Consider the following 22,420-nt stretch of genomic DNA (forward strand, 5'->3'; position numbering starts at 1 on the left):
TGCTAAAACACTGTGCTGGGTTTTTACCACAGTCCTTACACAGGAGGAAACAGAGCTGGATCTACATATGCTATACTCATCATATATCGATTGTGTAATCAACTTTTGGAAATCAGCATAGAAAAGAATATCTTGGTCAGAGTTTGCAATTAATGTAGGTGAACTATAACACCTGCTACAGGATTAACTGGGAAATCTCTGCTTTCTTCTGTGTTCCCTAGTCATAGAGGATTCCAGAAGTTTCTGCAGAGCAAATGTGAGCAAACATTATGTTAATTAATGTGGATTCTCTGCAGCATGATCATGCACACTTATCAGAACTAGCTATTGCACTTCTGCCTGCTGCTTGAAGGACAGGTTCTCTCTGAAGACATCTGTTTTTGCAGAAAAGCTGAAATGGTATGGTCTGTTTGCAGTAGTCTTGCCATACTTCCTGTGTCAACTTAAAATCAGTCTTTCACCATCTCTTAAGGATGCTGAAGTTCTCCAAATCCCCAGAATTATGTGTCATTTAGCAGAGAAGTTGTTTTCCATGGGCAAAAGTGGCAGCAAGCCTCCATTACTCATTCCGACCAGAGTTCTGGAATTGCACATCACTAAGAAGCATCTTTGCATCAACCTTGAACCCTTTGAAAAATGAAACCACCCCTCACTTTTCTGCTTAAGACTGCACAGAGTTGCATTGATTTGCAGCGTGCTGTCCTGTCCTTGAAGAGAGCTGGTGCACGCCAAGGGCTATCTTTCCTCTAGTAACCCACAGGACAGAGACATCACAGAAGCTTGTGTGAGCTAAATATTGCAGATAAAAGACAACATTTCATTGCAGTCCTAGACAGTTAAATTCAGACATCAAGGCTGAGCTTAATTTTTAGTTCCAGCTGCAGAGTAGCCAGTCTTGTGGCCATTGTCAACAGTGCAGAAGAACTCAGCACTACAACGCCATTTCACAAAGATCACTCTGGACTTTAAAAGCCAAATCTGGGCCCAAAGATTCAATGGAGTCCTTGTTAATGAAATAGAGAACCAAAAAGCTGACAGGACCCACCTTTGCAGAGCAATACCTTTCAGCAGGCTTCCATTCATTCTCCTGTACATAAATATGGATGCCCATAGCAAATCATAGCAACAAAGGTTCAACTCTCTTCCTTTCCAAAGCAGGACTACCCATACCAGTGACGTCTCACTTATACCAAAGCCACTTTTTATACACCAAGCAACTGATCAAGACTGCCTATAAAGAATTTTTAGAGTTTTTTTCTGGCCTAGGTTCAGTGGATCATCACACAAGTCTTCATATAACTGCCCTTACTTTGGTCTTTGCTTCTCAAGAGCTAGAAAAGTAGAATTGCTGTTGTCTTCTTGCTGTTTAGTTCCTACTGCTTCAGTTGCTGGCACAGTGGATCTTTATAGTTCTTCTGCCAAGGAGATTTACTGCTGTTGCTTCAGGGTCTGATCGAGCTGTTGGTAAACTTCCACCCTGCTCTCCCAGCTATTTCATACGGAGCTTCAAATTATCTTCTGGGCTCAGTTACTGTATTTTCATTCTATACCAGGTACAGAATTATCTGATTTTCCTCCAGCCTTGATAAAATAGCCCAACAACTGATTTAATTAAAAAAAAAAAAAATTGTACATAAACCAAACATAACAGAGGAATCCAAGGCATTACAGAGGAAACAATAAATTCTTTTAGATCAGGCACAAGCATTTTCCTCCCCCCTAAAATCAGGGGGAAAAAAATGCTAATCAGAAATGGTCCACTGGTGCAGCAACAACAACAACAACAAAAAAGGCATAACATCTACCAACTTTGCTCACTCCCTTCTAACTCCAGCTTACCTCAATCGCTCATCCCTTCCTTTGGAGACAGGAGACTTACAAAGGTCTAATAAATATTCCTCCTCCCTCTTGGCTGACCCATGCTAATGGAGGGAAGCAGAGTTTTTTGGAGGAAATGCCACATAAATCTGAGCTTCCTCCTATGCAATTTGTGTGTTCATAAGAAATCCTGATATGACATCAGTAACACTGAGCTTTGCAAGGGCAAGCCAAACTAACCCAAAGCCTTTTATTTTGCAATACATGATGACACTGCCTGGGCAGGAGGAGGAATGATGCTACCACAATGAAACTCAGCCCCAGAAGACTAGATGGACCTAAGGAGTCTATATGTGGTATATATGTAATAGTTAAAAAAAGGACATCTTATTTCCATTCAAATAATCATAACAGCTGCTTTCATTGAGGTACTTTTATGTCTTGGTCCAAATTGTTTGTAAACTTAATAATGCAGATATTAGATGAATTCAGGCTATTTTTCAAGATATTTGTAAATTTAGTATTTATCACTGCTGCACATATTATTTTAGTCTATGACTAATCCTTAGGAACACAACACCTTTTATATGACAAGTGCAAGAGCAACTAACTGAATAAGGCAGATTAAGTATTTTAGAATTACCTATCCAAATACATACTTTGGAAAGGCATATGTAAGATTTATAAGTAGGATGTTAGATTTATAAGTTAGATATTAAAATGACATGGCTGGAGTGAAATCAACTGCTTCCTTGAGATCTCTGGTACGTATTTTTGTCTTGGTTCAACCACACCAGAGAGAGATTTTAAGTATAAAAATTGGGCAGGTTTGAGCTGTGTTTAGAAACTTGCCTGATAATTAGATGCAAAGGCTTTTAAATATATATCATTTTTTTCACTGTGCAAGCCTAAATTATTTCCTGTAATAAATTTTTCTGTACATGTTACTAGGCTGTATATAGATCAGAAATGGATATTTATAATTAGCCCGTATTTGTCTTCACCTCTATCTTTGTTTCCAAGGGTTGCTATGGATAACTGTTCTTCTGCCTCCTGTGTACTCTATTTTGCAGGTCTTGCGAGTCTCACAAGGATGAATCCTCTCTTCCATCACATTCAGCATTGATACAATGACCTGATGAAAAAACCTAGGTGAAAATAGGGACACTACTGCAGTAAGTATTACATATCTTGGCATTAAACCTTAGAAAATCATCACAGTGTTCCTGTGCCTTCCTAGGACAGTTGCTTGAAGCAGTGTAGGCAAACCAATAAATATGCAGTCAAGAGAAATATTTCCAGGAGTATGCCTCTCCACTTAACTCGTATTTCCTGGGAATGCCGAAATATGCGCTAAGAACCATGCCCAATTGTTAAAAATTACAAAAATGTTGACTTTCATTTATATTAAGCCAAGATACCATAACTCATTTCCTTAGATGGATGTTGCCACAGGAATCCATTATGGATTGATTTATTTGAATATATATCTGGAAATGGTAAGAACTGCAGTGAGAGACCTGCTATGAAGTATTTCTGCTGAGCAAGGAAGATTGCTTTCAGCTCAGCACTTTATCTTTGGGAGACTGAGTTGTCTCAAACAGAGATGTGTGGCCCTGTGATGGCCCAGCTGTATTGCTACCAGAGGATCTCCAGCCCTGCCCTGCAACGGCAGGATGGCTTATGTTCTGCCCCCCCAGAACCTGGAAGATGCTGAGTGACAGCTGAGAGAGGAGGTTCATACTTGTGAGCATCTGACCTTGCTCTGTGCCATTAGGAGAGAGTCAACCTGGAAATAAAAGCAGATTCTTGGATTTACTGCAGGAGTGATTATGGATCCCCAGTTTCCAGGCAATGTGCCTAAGTCCTGTCAGAGGCCGAGCTTTCCCAGTGTGTAGGGACCCGGTGCCTGGCTGATCGTCCAGCTCTGCCCCTCACACTGACCCGGCGGCTGTAAAGGCAGCCTTGCCCGCAGCCTGCCCGTGCCGCCGCAATACCCCACGCTTTCGGGCAGCCGACGTGAATTTCAGAAACCCCACAGGAAAGCGAGGGCGCTGGAAAGGAGCTCTGCTCCCAAACCAGTGACACCGGCTCGGCGGGATTCGTCCGCCCTGCAGAACATCCCCCCTGCACGTCCTCCTCGCATCCCTCTGTCTTTCCGCATCCTTCTGCCCTGCTGTCATGCCCCTCTCTTCCACATCCCTGGGCACATTTCTCCTCATCCCCCTGGTCTCCGCATCCCCCTACACGTCGCCCCGCACCCCAGCCCGTGGACGCTGGCAGCTCCGATCCCCACGGGGGGGACCCCGCCGGCAGCGGCAGCGGGGGACTGGGGTGTCAGGGGGGCCGAGGTGTCGGGGTACCGGGGGTCCGGGGCGCCGGGGGGGCGAAGGGCGGCGCGGAGCGGTCGGTGCCAGAGCGGCCGTCGGGGCAGGGCCGCCCGGCCGTGACGTCCCCGCGCTGCCGTTCCCGCGGGACGGGCGCCAGGAGCCGCGGCCGCCGCTCCCTCCCGCCCGGAGCCGCCCCCGGCGCGGCGCAGAGCGGCGCAGAGCAGGGCGGGTCCCGCGCAGAGCCGCCCGGCAGCGCTGGGCCCGGGAGCCGCCGCCTGCAGCTCTCGGGGGCCATGCGGATGGCGGTCGGTGCGGCAGCGGGCGAGGGGGCGGCGCAGAGCCCCGGGCCCGCCGCCGTGTCGCTGGGCTTGAGCGTGGCCGTGGTCTCCAGCCTGGTGAACGGCTCCACCTTCGTCCTGCAGAAGAAGGGGATCGTGCGGGCCCGCGGGAGAGGTAGGGGCCCGGCGCTGCGGTGGCGGCGGGTGGGAGCGCCCCTCCCGGGGCTTCCCGGGTGACCTGCCCGGTGTGCGGGGCCCGGGCCGGGCCGGGCCGCTCCCCCCGTCCCTCCCTCGGCCCGCAGCCCTTCCCCGCTGCGGCGCCGGGCCGGGCCGGGGCGGAGGGCGGAGGCGGGGGCGCTGCCGGGCCCCGGCCCATCGCGGGGCCAGGAGCACGGGCACTCGGCTGTGGCAGAGCCCGTGCGGGGCTTGGCCGTGTCGCCTGGTGCGGGGGAACCCGGACCGGCGTGCCGGCCTCAGTTTGTCACCCTAAGCGTGTGTGAGATTAGAGAGAGGTCCATGGCTGAGCATGGAGGTGGCAGCCGAGCGGAGAGGCGGCAGGGGGCCGGTCAGGGTGTGTTGGCGCTGGGGAGCAGCGGGGCTGTTCACTGCGCACCTGCAGCAGCCTCCTGAGGTACGGACAGCGCGCTGGTCTGTCACACTGATACAGCACCGGGGACTTGGCTGTTGTGTGTCCTTACACTGCTTCTTCTTTTTCCTGAACTTGTGGGACTTTGCCACCAGTTTCTGTGGCTTAGATACTGCCTTGCCGTGACAGCACCAGCGCATCCTGTCGCTTGTTTATTCCAGCTCTCCCACAGACACAAAGTTACATCAGTCACGTAGTGGTTTCCACTTTTTGAGAAGGGACAGATCAGTAATATGAAATTATTTATTTCTTTATATTTTTCGTATTGAAATCCCATGCCTCATTATTGTTTCCTGAGGTGAACATATTCAAGAACTGACTGTGCTGTCTAGACAGTTTAGCCAAAACAAAGCTGTAAATTCACAAGTGTGAAGATTTTCTGTATTTTATTTTGAAATTGGAGCTCCCCAAAGCATGCAGCTGAACAGCATCTGCTAGTTGCATTTTCATGCTTTGAATATAGGAAAATGCAATTTCAAAAAATGTATTAATTTGTTTTTAGTATCATGCTTTTATGTAAGGGGAAGACTGTAAACACAGGTTGCATGATGCCTTTGAATTGTACTACTGTGGTCAGTAGCCGTTTGGTTTTGTAGGTGATGATGTCTGTGTATGAGCATGTGTCCATAAGGTCTGGGAACTCTTTTTGATGAAAAATCCCTTTTAGTTCCAGGACAAGGTATTTTCTCTGTATACACTGCACATTTGTAAATATGTACAAATATGTATGCATACAAATAATATACAAATAAATATTATAAATATATATATATGTACTTGCATTTCCATTGCCTGCTGCATCTAGCATGTTCAGCATGAATGCAGTGGAGCAAAGCAAGCTTGGAAATATGTTACTACAACCTGGCAGTTTGATGTAAAAAGATGGGTTTTTTTTGCTTTTTCTGCAATGACCTTACATTTAAGGGCATCAGACAAACTTTTGTTTTGCAAGCATAGTCTCCCTCCCAAGATGGCTGTAACTCATTTTGATTGTCTACAGAAAGATCACGTTTGCATCATAAATACAAACTTTTTTTTTTCTTGGAAACAGTGAGAAAATACAAGAGAAAAATAATTTTGCATCCCAAGGCAGCTGGAGGAAGTTTCCATTTTGAGTGTACCTGCTCTTGAAAAGCTTTCAGTGGAGCATTGGGTTAAGTGAGTGATGGGTGTGTGCCTGCTTTCTCAGTGCTAGCAGCTGTAAAACTTCCTGTTCTGAAGATATTAGTGGTGTTTGTGCATCCTGCTGAGCGTTTTGTATTTCTTTCTATTGGCATGCTCAGTGAGGTGTCATCCAGGAAAATACCCCAGGTTTTTCTCTATTCTGTGTTATGAAGCAGTAGGGATCTGCCTTGAATCTAGCAGCTGGAGCTGTGAGTCTGAGATGGCCAGTGTCAAATGATGTCTTTTTTCCATTGTCTTCAGCAGGTGTTGTATAATTAACAAGGAGGCACTTCAAGTCTCTACTGTCTTCTCTCTTGAAGCAATAATATCGTATTGATGTAATTAGCAATCCTTGTCTAGTTAAAAACAGCAGTAGGTGACAAATACTGTGTGAAGTTACCTTACTTGAGTCAATATTTTCTATAATTTCTGCCCCCAACAGTGTTTTTATTTTATATGCAATAACAAAAGGCTAAAAAAATTACTACACCCACTCTAAAGCTGGCCATTTTCATTAGTCATATTTCATCTCTTTTCAATTGTATAGTGTGATTTCCAAATGCTTAATACTTTATATGTCTCCAGAGTTAGTGATGACTTTTTGTCATCACAGAGTAAGTGTTTTTCTTCCATTTGGGATTTCAGAGTAGGCACAATATTGTCTACTACTCCAGCAGCTTTTGGGGGGGCATCTTCCCAAATGAATGCAGAGCTGTATTGCTAGAAAGAGCAACAAACCATAGGAGCATAACTTGGTGCCAAGGCTGTGCTCAGAGAAGGGCATGCTTTAGAAAGTGGTTGTGAGCCTTGATGTTCTACAGAAGCAGAACTTCTGTGGTGCACAGGCACCACCTGTGCCCATCTCAAGGCAAGAGCTTATAATTTGACAGTGAAAATAATCATCCTCCAATTTGGGAGGCACTAAGGACAATGCAGAGTTTTTACTCCTCTCTGAAATGAGGCACTATGTCAGGAATTCAGAGGTTTCAGTTGTGGCACTTTCCAATGCTTAAATGCAGGAGGATTGGGTGACATTATGATCCTGCCAAACCTGTGTGCCAAAACAATTTCTCAGCTACAATTTTTCCAATACAATTTCACTGAGGTTGTATTAGCAAACTAACTGAGCCAAATCATGTTCTGTTTCTATAGGTTTACAGTTCTCCTAGAAGTGGTTCTAAAGTATGTTTAAATGTCACCCTCAGAAGCATTTGGTGACATTTTGGAAGGTTTTCTACACAATACTGCATTTGTGTCACATAGGTACTTCAAACTGGAAACTAGAACTCCAGAACTTCTGACTAACACATTGTCTTAAGAAGGTCTTACTTGGAAACATAAGCCATATCCAAAATTGTTCTCTCTTGTTCTCTCTCTCTCTCTCTTTTTTTTTATTTTTTTTTTTTAATCTCACATTCAGTTGCTTTGAAGAATGGGTTTAAGGTGAAGGTCCTTAATAACTGACACTATTGTTTTTCATCGTTCCAATATTGTGATTTCATATTTTTCTAATACATTTCCTTGTACTTCCAGGTACTTCGTACTTAACTGATATAGTATGGTGGTCGGGCACTATTGCAAGTAAGTATCTTAAAAAGGTTGTGTTTGGTTTTTTTTGTTTGTTTGTTTGGTTGGTTGTTTTTTTTTAAGAGAGAGTTTTGCTTAGATGGTGATAGGAGACATCAGGAAATCTGGGTTTTCATCTTGAATCTCACACTCCCTTGTCATGAAATTCCTATCCCTAGAAATATCCCACTTTTAGTAAACTCTTACCATGGCTACCATGCCTGGTGGTGTTTGCAAAAGCCAAGAGCCGGGACAAACGTGAGTCAGACGCCTTTCCACATTTCCAAACCATTTGGTACTTGCAGCCCTTGGCAGCCACACACTGCTCTGTCTCTGGGTTCCTACATGGTTTGTATCCCTGTATTGCACTGGCCAGCTCAGTTCTTAATAAAAGTCAAAGATGAATTAAAAATTGTTGCTCTGCACAAAAGGGCTCATTGAGCACATGTTATGTTTTAGATCAGACAGCATTTAACCAGCCTCAATTAAAAAAAAAGCAAAAAAAGCCCTCTTTTGGTTTCTAGTTCACCAGATACAGTTTCAGTTTTGCTTTTAATCTGCAAGATCAATGCAAAGCTTTCTGTGGCGCTGTTATGAGATCAGTGTAATCTTACCCTTAATATCTTTGTAACTCTGCTAACACCAAGTTCATTCTCTGATGCGAATACGGAGCCTGGGGAGCAACTAGCTTTCTCCTCTTACACATCACCCCTACTTGCACCACAAGTTTAGAATCATACCCCACTTTCAGACTCTAATCCAGCCTTTTGTGAATTATTTGGAAAGTTCTGATGCTGTTTCTGAGAAGTATATAAGTCCAGTTATGCCCCTGGTTTTGTGGCAGCAAGGTAAGTCTCTGATTTTTGGTTTTGTTGTCTTAAAAAATTAATGCAAAAGGAATGAGAACCAATAGATCCCATTGAAGGACAAAGTTCACAGCAAGTGTAGAAGCCAACAGAGCTTCAGAAGAAAAGCCCTCAGCTGATTGAACCTGAGTTTAAGTAGTTCTTTGACAGTTTCCTCCCCTGACAGGATTGCTACTGCCTAAGTAGAAATAAATCTGTGCACCTATCATTCCTGAGGCTCCCATCTGTAATCTCGAAGCAGAAGAAGTTAAAAAAGGGAGGGTTTATTACAGGACTTATCTTGATGAATCAGAGAAAACAATTTCATGCTTAAAAGAGCTGACTGAATTGAATGAAGGCAAAACCGCTCAAGGGAGTGGTATCAGTTGGCTTTTTTTCCAGTAGCTAGATGCAGGTATTTCAAAACAAAACTGCAGTAGCTTTACCAAGGAACTGAGCAAGAGGAATTGCTTGTGGATATTATAGACTCAGAATGGCAGCACAGTCACAAAAAGCAATAGCAAGGGCCAGGTAGGCACCTATGGGATACAGAGAAAGGTGCTGTTTGGGGAAAGGTGTTACTTGTGGAATTAGCAGTACCCCCAGTTATCTGGGTGAAATGATAACTGCTGACATCATTTTCTCAAGCAGAGAATTTGGAGTTTGGGTGACTAACAAAATCCACATAAACTCTATCAACTTGTTCTCATGGTATTTGTTCATATGGTGAATAAGTGTTTCTGTGTTGGCATGCTGACTCAGCATAATGCTGCCCAGCCGTTTGAGGGCCCTGGGATCCACTGGATTACTGAAGACTTCAAAGGAAGGGCTGCAGAATCTGCTAAGGGACTTTTCCTTACTCTATAGTCAAAAGAATGATTGCAGCATGTGTACAGGTATTTCAATGAGCATTAAACTAATTAATTGGCTAATTAATTAGTTTCAGTGCAGGTTTTGATAGCAGCATAGATGCAGCTGGTTCTTACAGTGAAAACATCTGCATTAGTGTTGTATTAGAGATGGGGAGTACACTTGTGAAATATATCTCCTCTTTGTCACCACAGATTAATCTATATTTCACATTTCTTAGCAGAATTGGAGCTCCTGACCTGGTCTTTAAAATGAAACTAGGATGGAAGATGAATTCTAGGAACATACTTAATGCATGTGAGCTGCAAATAGTCTTTAAGTTAGCAGGAGGAGGCTGAAGTTAAACCCCCTGACATGCTTAGAATAGATGTCTTTTGCTGTACAGGTCTACTCCTGATCTTCTTGCTAATGGAGACATGCCAGTGTGCATCAAATTTTGTGTTACAGTAATTTTGGGGATGCTGGTACTTGTTTATCATATCAAAAGCTTGGTGTGCCTTCAAGAACTGAAGTCAGGTCTTGACTTACAGCGCTGATGTATCCGATGAGGAATTTCAGTTCAGAGAGGACTGGATAGGTTGGCAGCAAAGGTCCTCAACATCAGGTAGATGGTAACAATTACTGAGATTCTTTTTTCTGTTGGTATTAAGTAGTCTGGTCTGTCATTTGTGGTGGTAAGGGACTGTTATTACTACTCCATGGTGATATGGAAAACTTCCAGTAAGTTCAATTGCCTTACAATATGTTCCATTTGACTGAAGCTTCAGAGATCTACTTTATGGATTGATGTTGGTGCCATCTGTCAAGAGTTCTTCCAAGAGAAAGTTAAGACATCTGACCTCCAAAAAAAGCAATCTTTTGTCAGAGTTATTTAGAAATATATGTGTGTAATCTGGAGAAATGCAGAGTGCCAGCTGTGGACCATTCTCCATCCAAGATCTGCCCCAATGCCTTCAGATGCCTTGAAGATAATGCCAGAGTGGCCACACAGATCTCCAAACAACCTGAGGCTGATAACCGAGTTACTCTGTTCCCCGGACAGAGACCACCACTGTCTCATGTGCCTTAGAAATGCTGCTCATCACTTTCTCTGTCTCACTCCTGCACATATAGAAATCCTCAGTGATAATTTTGCCACACTCTGCAGTTTGGAAGCTTGTTTGTCTCCTTCATATTTCCTGTAGGTTACACAGGTCTTCAGCTCTACTGATAATGTGAGCTAAATTGGTAAATTAATTAATGTTTGCAGAGTGCTTTGCAGATGTAAAGAATTGGATGATAGTAATGATATTTGATAGTTGAGGGCAGTGCCAGCCTGAGCATAAAGACATCTTGGATTCTTGAAATGTTTTTAAATGCTGATAATGGCTTTTAACAGCAACTGGAAATTTGAGCTGTATGTAATTTGTGCTCAATCTCAAGCTTCTTGCCAGTTACCACAGACCCAGTAACTATGCAAGTGTGATGACCTATTATAAACTTGCCAGCACTTGCAAAACTATCCAGCTTTTATTTTTTAACTGAAAACTTGAACACATGAACTGTTCTCAAAGCTGTGATGTGCAATACTGTGGTATATTTTGGAATTTGCTTTTACTGGAGGAAAGAAAAATAAGGTTGAGGCTGTTACTGTGGCTTATCAGGCATGTTCTTTTTACAGTTGCCAGGAATGACTTTGGATGTTACACAGTGTTTTGAAAGGTTGATGTAGTTTATTTAAGAGCCCTTATGCTTGTGCTTAGTGTTTGAGTAGAAGATTCCTCAGCACTGTCTTTATTTCCCCCCAAAAAAGTAACACTGCTGTTAGGAACTATAATCAAGTACATTTCTTTTATGCGAATGCATGTTCTAAAGATGAAACCATGGATTATATGTACTTTTATCCCTCCTCATACAAATATTTGAGTCTAATACTGAGATTATAATCCATGAGTGTTTCTAACTCATAGTCTTATTTATATTTAATTAAGAGAAGTTACAAATGAGATTATTTACTGTGCCCTCTTGGATACTCTTGTGTGGCAAATATAAATCCTGTATTAACAAATACAAAACGATAGAAAAATTTCAGCCATCTTGTTTACATGCAAAATTAACAGAACTAAGCAAATTATAACATCTGTTTTTCAGTTAGGTCAGTCTTTCCCAAACAGTATTGGGCAAGTTTTGATTACTTATTTTTACAAAGGAGTTTAAAGGCTTATTTGTGGTTCTCTTGACAGTGGCACTGGGTCAAATAGGGAATTTCTTGGCCTACACTGCAGTCCCAACTGTTCTAGTGACGCCCTTGGGAGCTCTTGGCGTTCCATTTGGGTAAGAGTTTGCTTTTCTTGTTCTTATCTGGATGTCATTACTACTTAATAAAATGTCAGATGCACTCAGTGCTCACTGGAGGTCCACTGAGAAACATCAGACTTGTGGCTGTTCATGATGTGCTATAATGTCACCTGGGAAAGCTGGGCTGGGGGAAGGCAGTGGTGAAGAAGGATTTTCCTGAGTATCTTCTGCTTTTAGCTCTCACTATGGTTTTGAACAGATAAACATTTTTTTTTCTCCCTTTTCTGTAGTTGTTCTGGATTTTTCTGCCTATTCTCTTGTTCACAGTTCCCTTACTGTGTAGATCTTTCCTTTTGTCTTACAGTCTTTCTCTACTCTGCTATCCACAGCCCACATGTGTTTATTGATACTGATTTCACTTCATTGGATCTGGCCTCTTTCCAAGGAGGAGAACTCAAAGGAGTTCCCTGTATATGCATGCCCCTAGCTTCTTAGAAGTTATGTTTGTGGGAGGCACAGAAAAGGCAGTGAGTTTAAGGAGTTTAGTATGTAACTAATGTTTTGTGAATAGATGAACTACAGTTGTGGAACAATTGCAGTGAAAAAGCACAACTCCTTGAAAACAAAGCTGTGCAATGCCTTGAGATTTTTCTGTTGCCTGCTGAATTGTCACTGCACTATTCATCTGCTTCGGAGTGTAGTGGCATTGCTTCATGTCTGTCTTTAGTTCTATCACTATGAAACACATTGATTGTGCTCGAAGTACCACTTATTATGTTGTCCTAGGCCACATATATTTGCTTACTTTAGTCAGCTACATGTCTGAGCCGAGCCCTGCGCTCTTTGTAACCAAAGGTCACTTTTATCTCATGACTGCTTAGCACCTATAAAATGGGGCTTTGTGACAGCTCACCAAAATGGTAATGGGTAGATGTCTGCCTCAGGGATCAGATGTTGGTTTGGGGGTTTTGGTTGTTTGGGGGTGGTGTTTAGGGGATGATGTGGTTTTGTTTTTTGAGGTGTGGCTAGGAGTTTTGTTGTGGTTTGTGTTGTTTTGTTTTGTTGGTGGTTTTTTTTGTTTGTTTGTTTGTTTTTCTAAGGTGAGATGTCAAGGATTGAGTAAAACTGCAAATGGATGAATCTTTCCTCAGATAAGTCAAAAATACATTTTGAGAATTCATCAACATTTTATAGTATTCCTTTAAAAGGGACATTCATATGGCATAGCACTGTTAGAACATTATTAACAGGATGTAGTCAAACTTCCGTTTTTCTTCCTCTTTTCAAAGGTCTATCTTAGCTTCTTACCTACTGAAAGAGAAACTGAACATTCTTGGCAAGCTGGGATGTTTGCTGAGCTGTGCTGGGTCTGTTGTTCTCATTATCCATTCCCCAAAGTCCGAGAGTGTAACGACTCAGGCTGAGCTTGAAGAGAAGCTTACAAATCCAGGTAGTTTGTTTTTTCATTAATTCATAATGGTTTTCTGAGGTTGAGCAGGAGCACGCTTGAGGCAGAGGCTTAGCACTTCTACCAGATAGGGATGTTGACTTACAAAGAAATCATTACATGACAGAGGCAAACCAGTACATGTTTTGTGTAAGAAAACTATGCCCTGCTCTTCTTAGAACTTGTCATATTTATTGGGACATATGTACAGAAAGGAAAACATCGATACCTTTGAAAACATTATCTGCACAGCAAGCTCAGAACAATGGCCAGCTGAACTTGTAATTTTATAACATTATGAAAAACTGTATCTTGCTATTTAAAGATGAAAAGTATAAATTTGGGCTCTCAATTTAAGTTGTTTTATACAAAACAAAAAAAAAATACTGTCTTTCTTCTCTTCTTTATTTCTCCATGTTTTTTAAATTAGAAGTTTATACTAAATACCAGTTTTGTTCCCAGATTTCTTTGCACAATAAAGGTATGTAGAAATAGGCTGTTGAGACATATGCTGAAATGCCTGTTATTTCTCACCAGCTGCTGGAGGAGTACACACTGGTACTAATATGTTCCAGGCCCATTTTTATTTTTCTTGCTTAAGAGCTAAACTGCCAACTATTGTTTTTCTTGTATTTGCTTTAAGTGAGAGAAACTCAAACCTAATAACATCAACTATTCAAAAAATCTGCAAACAAAGAAAAGAAAACAAATACCTTGGTCTCAATTTACCATTTAAATCTGAACAAAGTGCATTTCCTATGTATTTCTTTAAAACTCTAAAACATGAAATGTCTTTCACTGATCTTATATGTGTACTGATGGTAAAATATAAGTAATATGGCCTCATGTGTGTTCTATGTGTGCCTACTCATGTGCTCACCTTAGTGAGATCTAACTTTATGTTTAAGCTCTTTGCTGGATCTACACACTGTGCCTTAATGAACTGTTTAGGAATGAGGTGTTATCCTTCTGTCTGTCATAGGAGACTTTAAGGAGTATAGTCCTAATGGAAAAGGGAATAAGATTTTTTAAAAAGCCATCTCAAATGTACCCCAGTGTGTAATTTTCTACATGGTTATTTGTTTTTCCCAAAGAACATGACAACATTGTTAGTCATGGATGCCAGTATTTCTGAATGCTCAGTGATTTGGGTCTATCTTGAATAGCAAATCTTAATTGTGATGTATACCTGAAAGTCACTGTTAGGACATGATTTGTCTGCTAAAATCTTTAGACAACCGAGAGTTCTCATCTTGATATTTTCTTGTTTTCTTTTTGTTTTCCAGTTTTCGTCGGTTATCTCTGCATAGTGCTGCTAATGCTTCTCCTGCTTATTTTCTGGATAGCTCCAGCTCATGGACCTACTAATATTATGGTTTACATCAGTATTTGCTCTCTGTTGGGCAGTTTCACTGTTCCTAGCACAAAAGGCATTGGGCTGGCTGCACAAGATATCTTTCACAATAACCCATCAAGTCAAAGGGCTCTGTACCTCTGTCTGGTACTTCTGGCAGTATTAGGATGTAGCATTATCATTCAGTTCAGATACATCAACAAGGCACTGGAGTGTTTTGACTCCTCTGTGTTTGGTGCCATCTACTATGTTGTGTTTACCACCTTAGTCCTGCTGGCTTCAGCCATCCTTTTCAGGGAATGGAGTAATGTAGGAGTCGTAGATTTTTTGGGCATGGCTTGTGGATTCACCACAGTATCTATTGGAATTGTTCTTATACAAGTCTTCAAGGAATTCAACTTCAATATTGGAGATTTAAACAAACCTAACATGAAGACAGATTAAAATATTTTTGAGGGGAAACTGGATGGCTCAGGGAAGGATGCAGAGCTGTTCATTTCTAGGTCACTGTTTCAAATAGGATTCGGGTTGGTAACTACCCTCTGACAATTTGGTGGCCTATGTGAAATGAATTGAACTCCTCCATCCAGTTTCAAAGGAACAGCTCTCCATGTAACCCAGTCAATACAATAAATGAACTTAATTGGAACTACTGATTGAGTCAGCATAGAGACCGATGTATTTCCTCACTGTAAAAGGGAGCCCACCAGAAAAGCTCTGTGAATATTCTGACAGACCTGTGTGAAAGCTTGTATTGTCTTCTGAGGTACCATTTCTGTGGGCAGAGGACATCAGTTTCTAATGCACTCAATCTGATACCTTTCATCATAAGTGATGTATACCTTAAAATAAGGGGGGAAAAGTAAGTGGAACGATTTGTTAATCTCAGTATAGCAGTGTCTTCACCGTCAAGGCTGTGGATTCTTAGACAAATGTTGGTTGGATCATGGACTGCAGATTTGTTATTTTTAGTGACTGTCTTGGCAACTTTGTCTGCCATGCGGTGAAGACACAGGAGTTTTAAATTGAATTCTTTATACAGAGCAATGGACCCTTAAATATCTTTCACTAATTACTTACCAGCTCATGGTGGTGTCCAGGTATGCATTTTTCTTGTAACTTAGATACATTAAGACATACTGCATTCATTTGAGAGTTTTTAATTGGGAGCAGGTAGAAAGACTGTGAAGGATGTGGAAATGGTGCACAGACTCATTGCCTAAATGGTGGTTTATTTGTAAGCAGCTCAGAACTGTTTCAGTGCCTTTGCAATCAAAAAACTGCATAATCGTGAATGTATTTGTTTCAGACAGCCTATGTCGACTTAATAATTCAATTTCACTGTCTACAGTATTGGACTATATTCAAATTCTAAATACATAAAGCATCCAGAAGGACCATATCTCTTTGGAAGAATTTACAAATCTGAACTGAAACCCCTGGATGTCTTGACAGCTTCTGAAAAACTCGTAGTCCTAATGGGAAGAGGAGTGTTGAGATCAGTCCAGCATACCTTTATTTTGGTTTAGTGACTAAATGCAGGAGACCATTTTGTGAAACAGCTGATACGTAGGGACCACAAAAAAAAGAAATTAAGAGAGAGAAGAGCATGAGATTTCTCATAGCTCAAAAAAGATGGTCTGATGTTCTTGTAATGAGGGAAAAGGAGGTTAAAGACTGAAAAAACTAAAGCATTCAGAGAGTTGAATTTTAGGTAACTGACAGGGACACATTCAGATCAGTAATTTACAGACTTGTGTGAACAGTTCAGATGTAATATTTTGACAAGCAGTACAGACAGCTTAAGCTATGATGGGGATGACTCCAAACAGCTCAGTTTAAACCATTTAGAGAATATTGATATGTTAAAGAACGAAATAGTTAATTTCATGTTCTACTTATATTTGGTAGCAAAACCCATCATGAGTCAAAAAGTCGAAAGCTTGAAAAGCAATGAATGTTTGTTTCTGCGTAAGTACAAAAATGGAGAGTACAGTGGAACTCAACATCTCTAAATGAGAACATTTCCTAAGAAAACAGAAAATCCCCATGTGATTACAAGGCAGGATTTGAGAAAATTAGCAACACTTTATCAAGAAATCATGAATGTAGCTTTGTATTGAATGTAGCCTGACAGGAACATGGACGTTGATTAGTGGGGAGTAAGATTGTCTGCTCTTGTGATGTTTTTGTTGACTTCGAATTGAGGTTTCCTTAAAACTCAGCCTCCATTGTCATTTAAAATGAATGCTGTATGCCCTACTAATGGCAGCAATAATTGCAAAAGTGAATCCAAAAGATTTAGCTTTCTGAAGGGATTGTTCTGAGGGAGTAAGAGCCCTACTATGTTATTTTCAAGCTTGTTTTAAAACGCCATATTGCAGGGGAATGGCTCTGAGTTGGCAGAAATGTGCATTGTTACAGGCTGGCACACAGTAACTGTGTATCTTAATGAAAGAGAGTAGCACTACCAGAGAAAAGACCATCTTCATGGATTTTCAAATATTGTGCAAGGTTTTTAGAAAGTTTGAAAATTGTAGATGAGGGTAATTGGGCTATGAAATCTGGTTAAACGAGCCTCTGTCCATTATTGATTGGAAGATGGTATCTTGGTTCTCAGCAAACACTTATATTTTGTCATGTTAACTCCCTTTTTTTTGCTTGAATCTGGAACTGCACATAAGTTATGAGATCTCTACTAACTTACTTTTTAAAACAACGTTTTCTGAAGCAGTCATCCTTTCAAAATTCAGCTTCAGAGTTTGTGGGTTGTATGTTGGTTTTGTATTAGCCTTTAATCTCTATGAAAATCCTTAAGTCAGAATGGAAATGTAGTTTCATTCCTCCTTTGGTCATATTTGTTTGTCTTGATTGGTTTTAAAATTAATTCTTAATTATTTATAAAGTGCCTGTCCTATTATGTTAGATGCATATGCAAATTCTTAGTAAATATTAGATTCAAAATAACTTGATTGCCCTGTCTAAACCTTGACATTTCCTGCACCACACAAAGTTTACTTGGTAAGTGATCACTATGCAGAGGAAGAATAAAGTAGCAACCGTGTTCTGTGGTCCTCTGACCATTGTAACCACTGATAAATGTCAGCATAGTTTTCTTCTCTTTTCCCCAGCTGCTCCTCATCTGTGATGAGCTTTCTAGAAATGTCTAATTAACCTTGATGTTTAAAACAAATATGTCAAAAGCCAGCACATGAGGTGAAAGAAATTCTCGTGGCCTTGCACATCATTTGTATCTGCAGCCTTTTACTTCTTGAATGCTAAGTAACTGAAAATTTTATTTTTGCTACTTTTTTCAGTGTGTAGCAGTGTTCTTTCAAGTTCTGCTGTACCTGAATCTGGTTCAGTTCTAACTTTAGAAATGTATTAGCATTTTCTGTTGTCACTGTTGATATGATTCTTTCCTCCTCCATCCCACGCCCTCCTCTTTCTAGGTGTCCTAACTTTTTTAGTCCCATTGCTTTTCTGATTTAAAAGGAGGCACTGTTGAAGTTGAATTTTAGCTGTTCCCCCTTTTTTTCCCCACCCCTGTGACAAGTAAGCACTTTGAATATGACAGATATCTGAGTTCCATCATCTCAGGGAGCAAATGTGCATAGTTGTCTCCTGAGCTCTGGCATCCCTCATGGCTCTGCCCTTTTCACGTTCTCATTGCGTTATATGCATTGATAGCTGCAAGCCAGATGACTTCAGTTCTGATTGCAAAGTAGAAGTGGGAGAGGCTACACATACAAAAAGTGGACTCATTAAAGTGGTGGAATGCATTTGAATTATGTTCAAATCCATATGAAAGGCACTTCACTCCGTTTGACTTCTATTACACTTGTGAAACATATTTACTTGGTACTCACTTGAGGATAGCTCTTTGATCATTATCCCTTCAGTGTATGGAGGATTTGCATTTGTCAGTCACGATCTCTATTAGGTGTCAAACACAAAAATCCCTCAAATGTTCAGTAGGAGAATAGAAACCTTTTTGATACAACCAAAAAACCACATTTGTTACACCTTAAATACTTCTATAAAAAAGAAAAATATCTAAACAAGTTATCTGCTGTATTGACTTTCCAGGACTCTCTATGTGTAAATAGAGCCTATTTATTAGTGAGCTGCAACTAGCATTAATAAGAACCTGTCCTATCGCAGTTTGACAAGTGAGGCTTCCTATTAATAATACTGATTTATATCAGAACATACGTATTTTTCTGAAGCAACTAGCACTGAAAAATTGAAACACTGGATTAAGTTGTTGAAACACCAGAAAGTGAGGCTTAGCTTTCATTTAATTAAAAAAAAATACAGGGTTTGTATTTGAAGAAATTGAGGGTTAATAAATAGGGGGTACATTAAATTGGGAAGTTGTTTGCACATTGTAGGCCCCCTCACATTCTTGTTTCAAAAATATAAGACATCAAGGGTTCTACAGGTATTCCCCAGTTGTCTTGAGATGGTGTAACTGCTGAAGTTTTACTGTTAAATCAAGCATTATCAAATGTGTATCTGTTACCTGTTATCTTTGTAGTAATTCTTTGGTGCTGTCTGTGGGCTTACAGAATGCAGAATTTTACTGTGTTAGGCACCAATGTTGTCAACAGTTATCATTACTAGTGCCCAAGTGTATCAGACAGCAATGTTGAAATGTTCCTGATGAAGAAATTTCTTTTTAAAAGCTGCACATAAGTTTGGGGTTTCTTTATTGTTTGTGGTTTTGTTGGGTCCTTCCATGTCCACATCCCTCCCCAGACAGTTGCCCTGTAGAGTGGAAAATATTGGAAAATATTACACAAAAGGGGTATTTTTAAGTCTTTTTATTTTTAAACTGTGGCACATTCTCTTTTTTTTTTTTTTTTTTTTTTTCTTCCTCCTTGGAATGTAAAAAGTAGTTCTAATGGGATATAGGGAAAAGGTAGTTAGCAACAACAATACGATGTCAGGTTTGGTTGCTTCAATGCTCTTGCAATATAGTTACTACAGATTACATAAAAACGGTTTATTTTATTAGCTTCCAAATAATGTATATATAGATTTGTTAATGGCTTACAAGTCAAGCTTACTCTCTTTGCTTTTTAAAAAATAGTTATAGGCATGTTGTATTTGCCTTGTGTAAATTATAAGAGGCTATTTATTAAGTTTTCTGATAACTAATCTATTTATTAACCTGTATTGTTTTAAAATAAATGATTTATTTCTAGCTCAATGCTTGTTTTTGTGACTTGTTTTTAGCAAATGGGGTTGGGGGAAATAAAGTTTCCCACAGACCGCTTTACAGGCTAATTCAAATACATAAACCTAAACTATTTCCATTACTCTTTCATGAAATAGCAGCTTTGCTTTTAATCAGAATAGCAGGCTCTTGCATGGGTAGGGATCAGTTGGCCTACAAAGGGCTCAGTTGGCCTATACCAGTATCTACCAGCAGGCTGTAGTCTTGATGTCTTCATTGGACTGAAGTTTGCTCACAGGTAATGTGAGCAGAAATGTTTGCTGGGGCTTGAGTCACTTTGAACTCTGTATTCAGGGTTAACATGTGCTCTCTTCCTGCACTGCTGTACATTGGTTACTTGCTAGAGCTTCTATTTCAAGATTTACTGCTCCACAGTTGGGTGTGCATCGAGTGGCAACAGCTGTAAAGTCTGTGTCACCAGTCTAAATTACTGTCTGACATAATAGTTCTCTGTAGAAAGAACTGCTTGGAAAATTAGTGACTGCCCATCTAAAATTCCTAGCCCCTCATATCTGGTACTAGCAAATACATAAAACTTAGAGTCTGTGCGTGTGTGTTAGATTTTGGTTGGCTGTTTTTTTTTTAATGGTGGGGTTTATGATTCAAAACTGCTTCATTCTGTGCATTTATGTTTTAGGGGATGCATTGATATTATTGCCAGTCAAAATTCAAAGTCATCTTTAAAAAAGGAAACTAGCTCCTCAGAAATATTAAATGTATGCAGTGGAAAAGATAGGCATGGATTTTTTATTGCAGTTTTATTTTTTAGGATATTGATGATATTAATGCAATGTACAAAGACAGACCAGAAACCTTGAAAGGCTTTCACTTCTGCAGCATCTCTGATTTTCTAGTAGGTAGGGTAAGGAGGCTGTATGTTGTTAGCAAGAAAATTCAGCTATCTATTCTTGTCTTGTGCATCTCAGGAGCTGGGCCTCTAAGGCAGCAGCATTGTGGTAAAGGCAGATGTGTCGTTTACATCACTGGTATTGTTGAAAGTCTGGGACATAATCAATCCTAAGTATATTTATCTCAGCAACACAGTTCATATTGGAAAAGCATTAAAGACAAAAATCTCATTGTGTAAAAAAAAAAAAAATCCTGTTGATTTTTGTGAGGTTTGTTCTACAAATTTAAGTCTTAAGCAGTGTCCTTTAAGTTCCTTGTGACAGTCATACAAGTAAACTCACAGATGTGTTTTCTTCGTTCTGCTCAGCTGTCTTCACAAAACACAGCATGGAAGTGGTCACCAGAGACGCTGTTAGAGCTTCCTGAGGTTGTACAGGTGTATTTTTGCTCTTTGCCCTTTTAAACTTTACAAGATGTTTATACACATAGTAGATACTAAGCCCTAAAAAGTCCTGTCCATAGCCATGCAAAAGGACCTACATTGACCACTCTCATGAAATTCCTTGGTCACAAGGATGGTTTGTGCATCTGGATTGCCCTATGAGAATGGGTTAAATTAGGCAGGTTACCACCATTCTCATGCTTGGAGATCTTGCCAGATACTCAGCAAACATGCCTGAAATACTGTGCTGTTGTAAATTACTCTGAGATAGTCTGAGTTTTCCATTTCTGAGCAGAACCCTTGGCTTTGAAATAAATATTTAATGTACCAAAATTTGTGCCAAATTGAAAGCACTTGAATTCATACTTTGAACAGGTGTATGTTAAGCAGAACCAGCAGCTGAAAAATCACAGATTAACAGAACCACTGAAGTTCCAGAAGCATCTAAAATGCTCAGAGGAGTCCAGTTAATATTTTCAGGCATTTATTCATTATTGTTTTAGCTTGGTTGAGAGGTGTTTTTGAAGGGAGGAGAGCAGAGAGAGACACGAGTGGAAAGGGAAGACTAAGCTGACTTGCTTAGACACTAGTCTTACCTCAGGAATATGTACACATACACATTATCAGCATTTGGCATGATCACAGGTACATGAAGTTCTTTAGCTCTTTTAAACTTTGAACCTAGCTATCAGTACTTAGATGCTTCTGTTTATACTGTACTTGTTCAGGTGGTACAGGTTTTAAATTTTTAATCCATTTGAGAAACCATTTTCACCAGCTGTTCACTTTTTCAAAGACTTCACAGTTTTGGTATCTTTTGGTAAAACACCGAAAAGCCAGTGTCCTACTCTGTCAGTTAATGACTGTAAATTGCTTAGCAGCTTTTTTATCTTAAAGTATATTTTTCTATACACACACACATATAACACTATTTTGTAAGTGGAAAGTTCATGTCAAGAATACTTGATTAGTTTTATATTGGGGAATGGAATGTTGCCTTAAGAGAATAAAATCAGCCTAACATTTATCCACATGCTTTGAGTGGTGTAGAAATTTAATTTTTGTGACAGTGAGGGACCATTTTTGAGATATAACACAGTGGGCAACGTTTTGAGGAGTGGCTTTGTTATGGGTGTCCTGCAAGGGAAAGCCAAGATTGGATTAGTTTCCAGGTCTTTCCTGGTGTAGCAGAAACGAAGCAGCTGCTTGTGCAGACTGGGATAATGTTAACACAAATCCTGAGAAGACTAAAAAGACAGGAACTGCTGTCACTAAGGGACATGACAAAACTA

General features: G+C 40.4%; 1 protein-coding gene across 1 annotated transcript; it reads left to right on the top strand.

Annotated features, from left to right (window-relative positions):
• Positions 1-4,441: 4,441 nt before the first annotated feature.
• On the top strand, positions 4,442-19,810 carry NIPA1 (NIPA magnesium transporter 1; the record flags this gene model as incomplete). The annotated part of the gene is made up of 5 exons (XM_083854425.1): positions 4,442-4,601; positions 7,770-7,817; positions 11,740-11,830; positions 13,084-13,244; positions 14,528-19,810. 5 exons carry the CDS (start codon positions 4,442-4,444, stop codon positions 15,037-15,039), a joined length of 972 nt encoding a protein of 323 aa, XP_083710551.1. The 3' UTR covers positions 15,040-19,810.
• Between the last annotated feature and the right edge of the window lie 2,610 nt (positions 19,811-22,420).

This window comes from Zosterops lateralis (assembly GCF_965231275.1).
Source record: "Zosterops lateralis genome assembly, chromosome: 2".
Taxonomy (NCBI): domain Eukaryota; kingdom Metazoa; phylum Chordata; class Aves; order Passeriformes; family Zosteropidae; genus Zosterops; species Zosterops lateralis.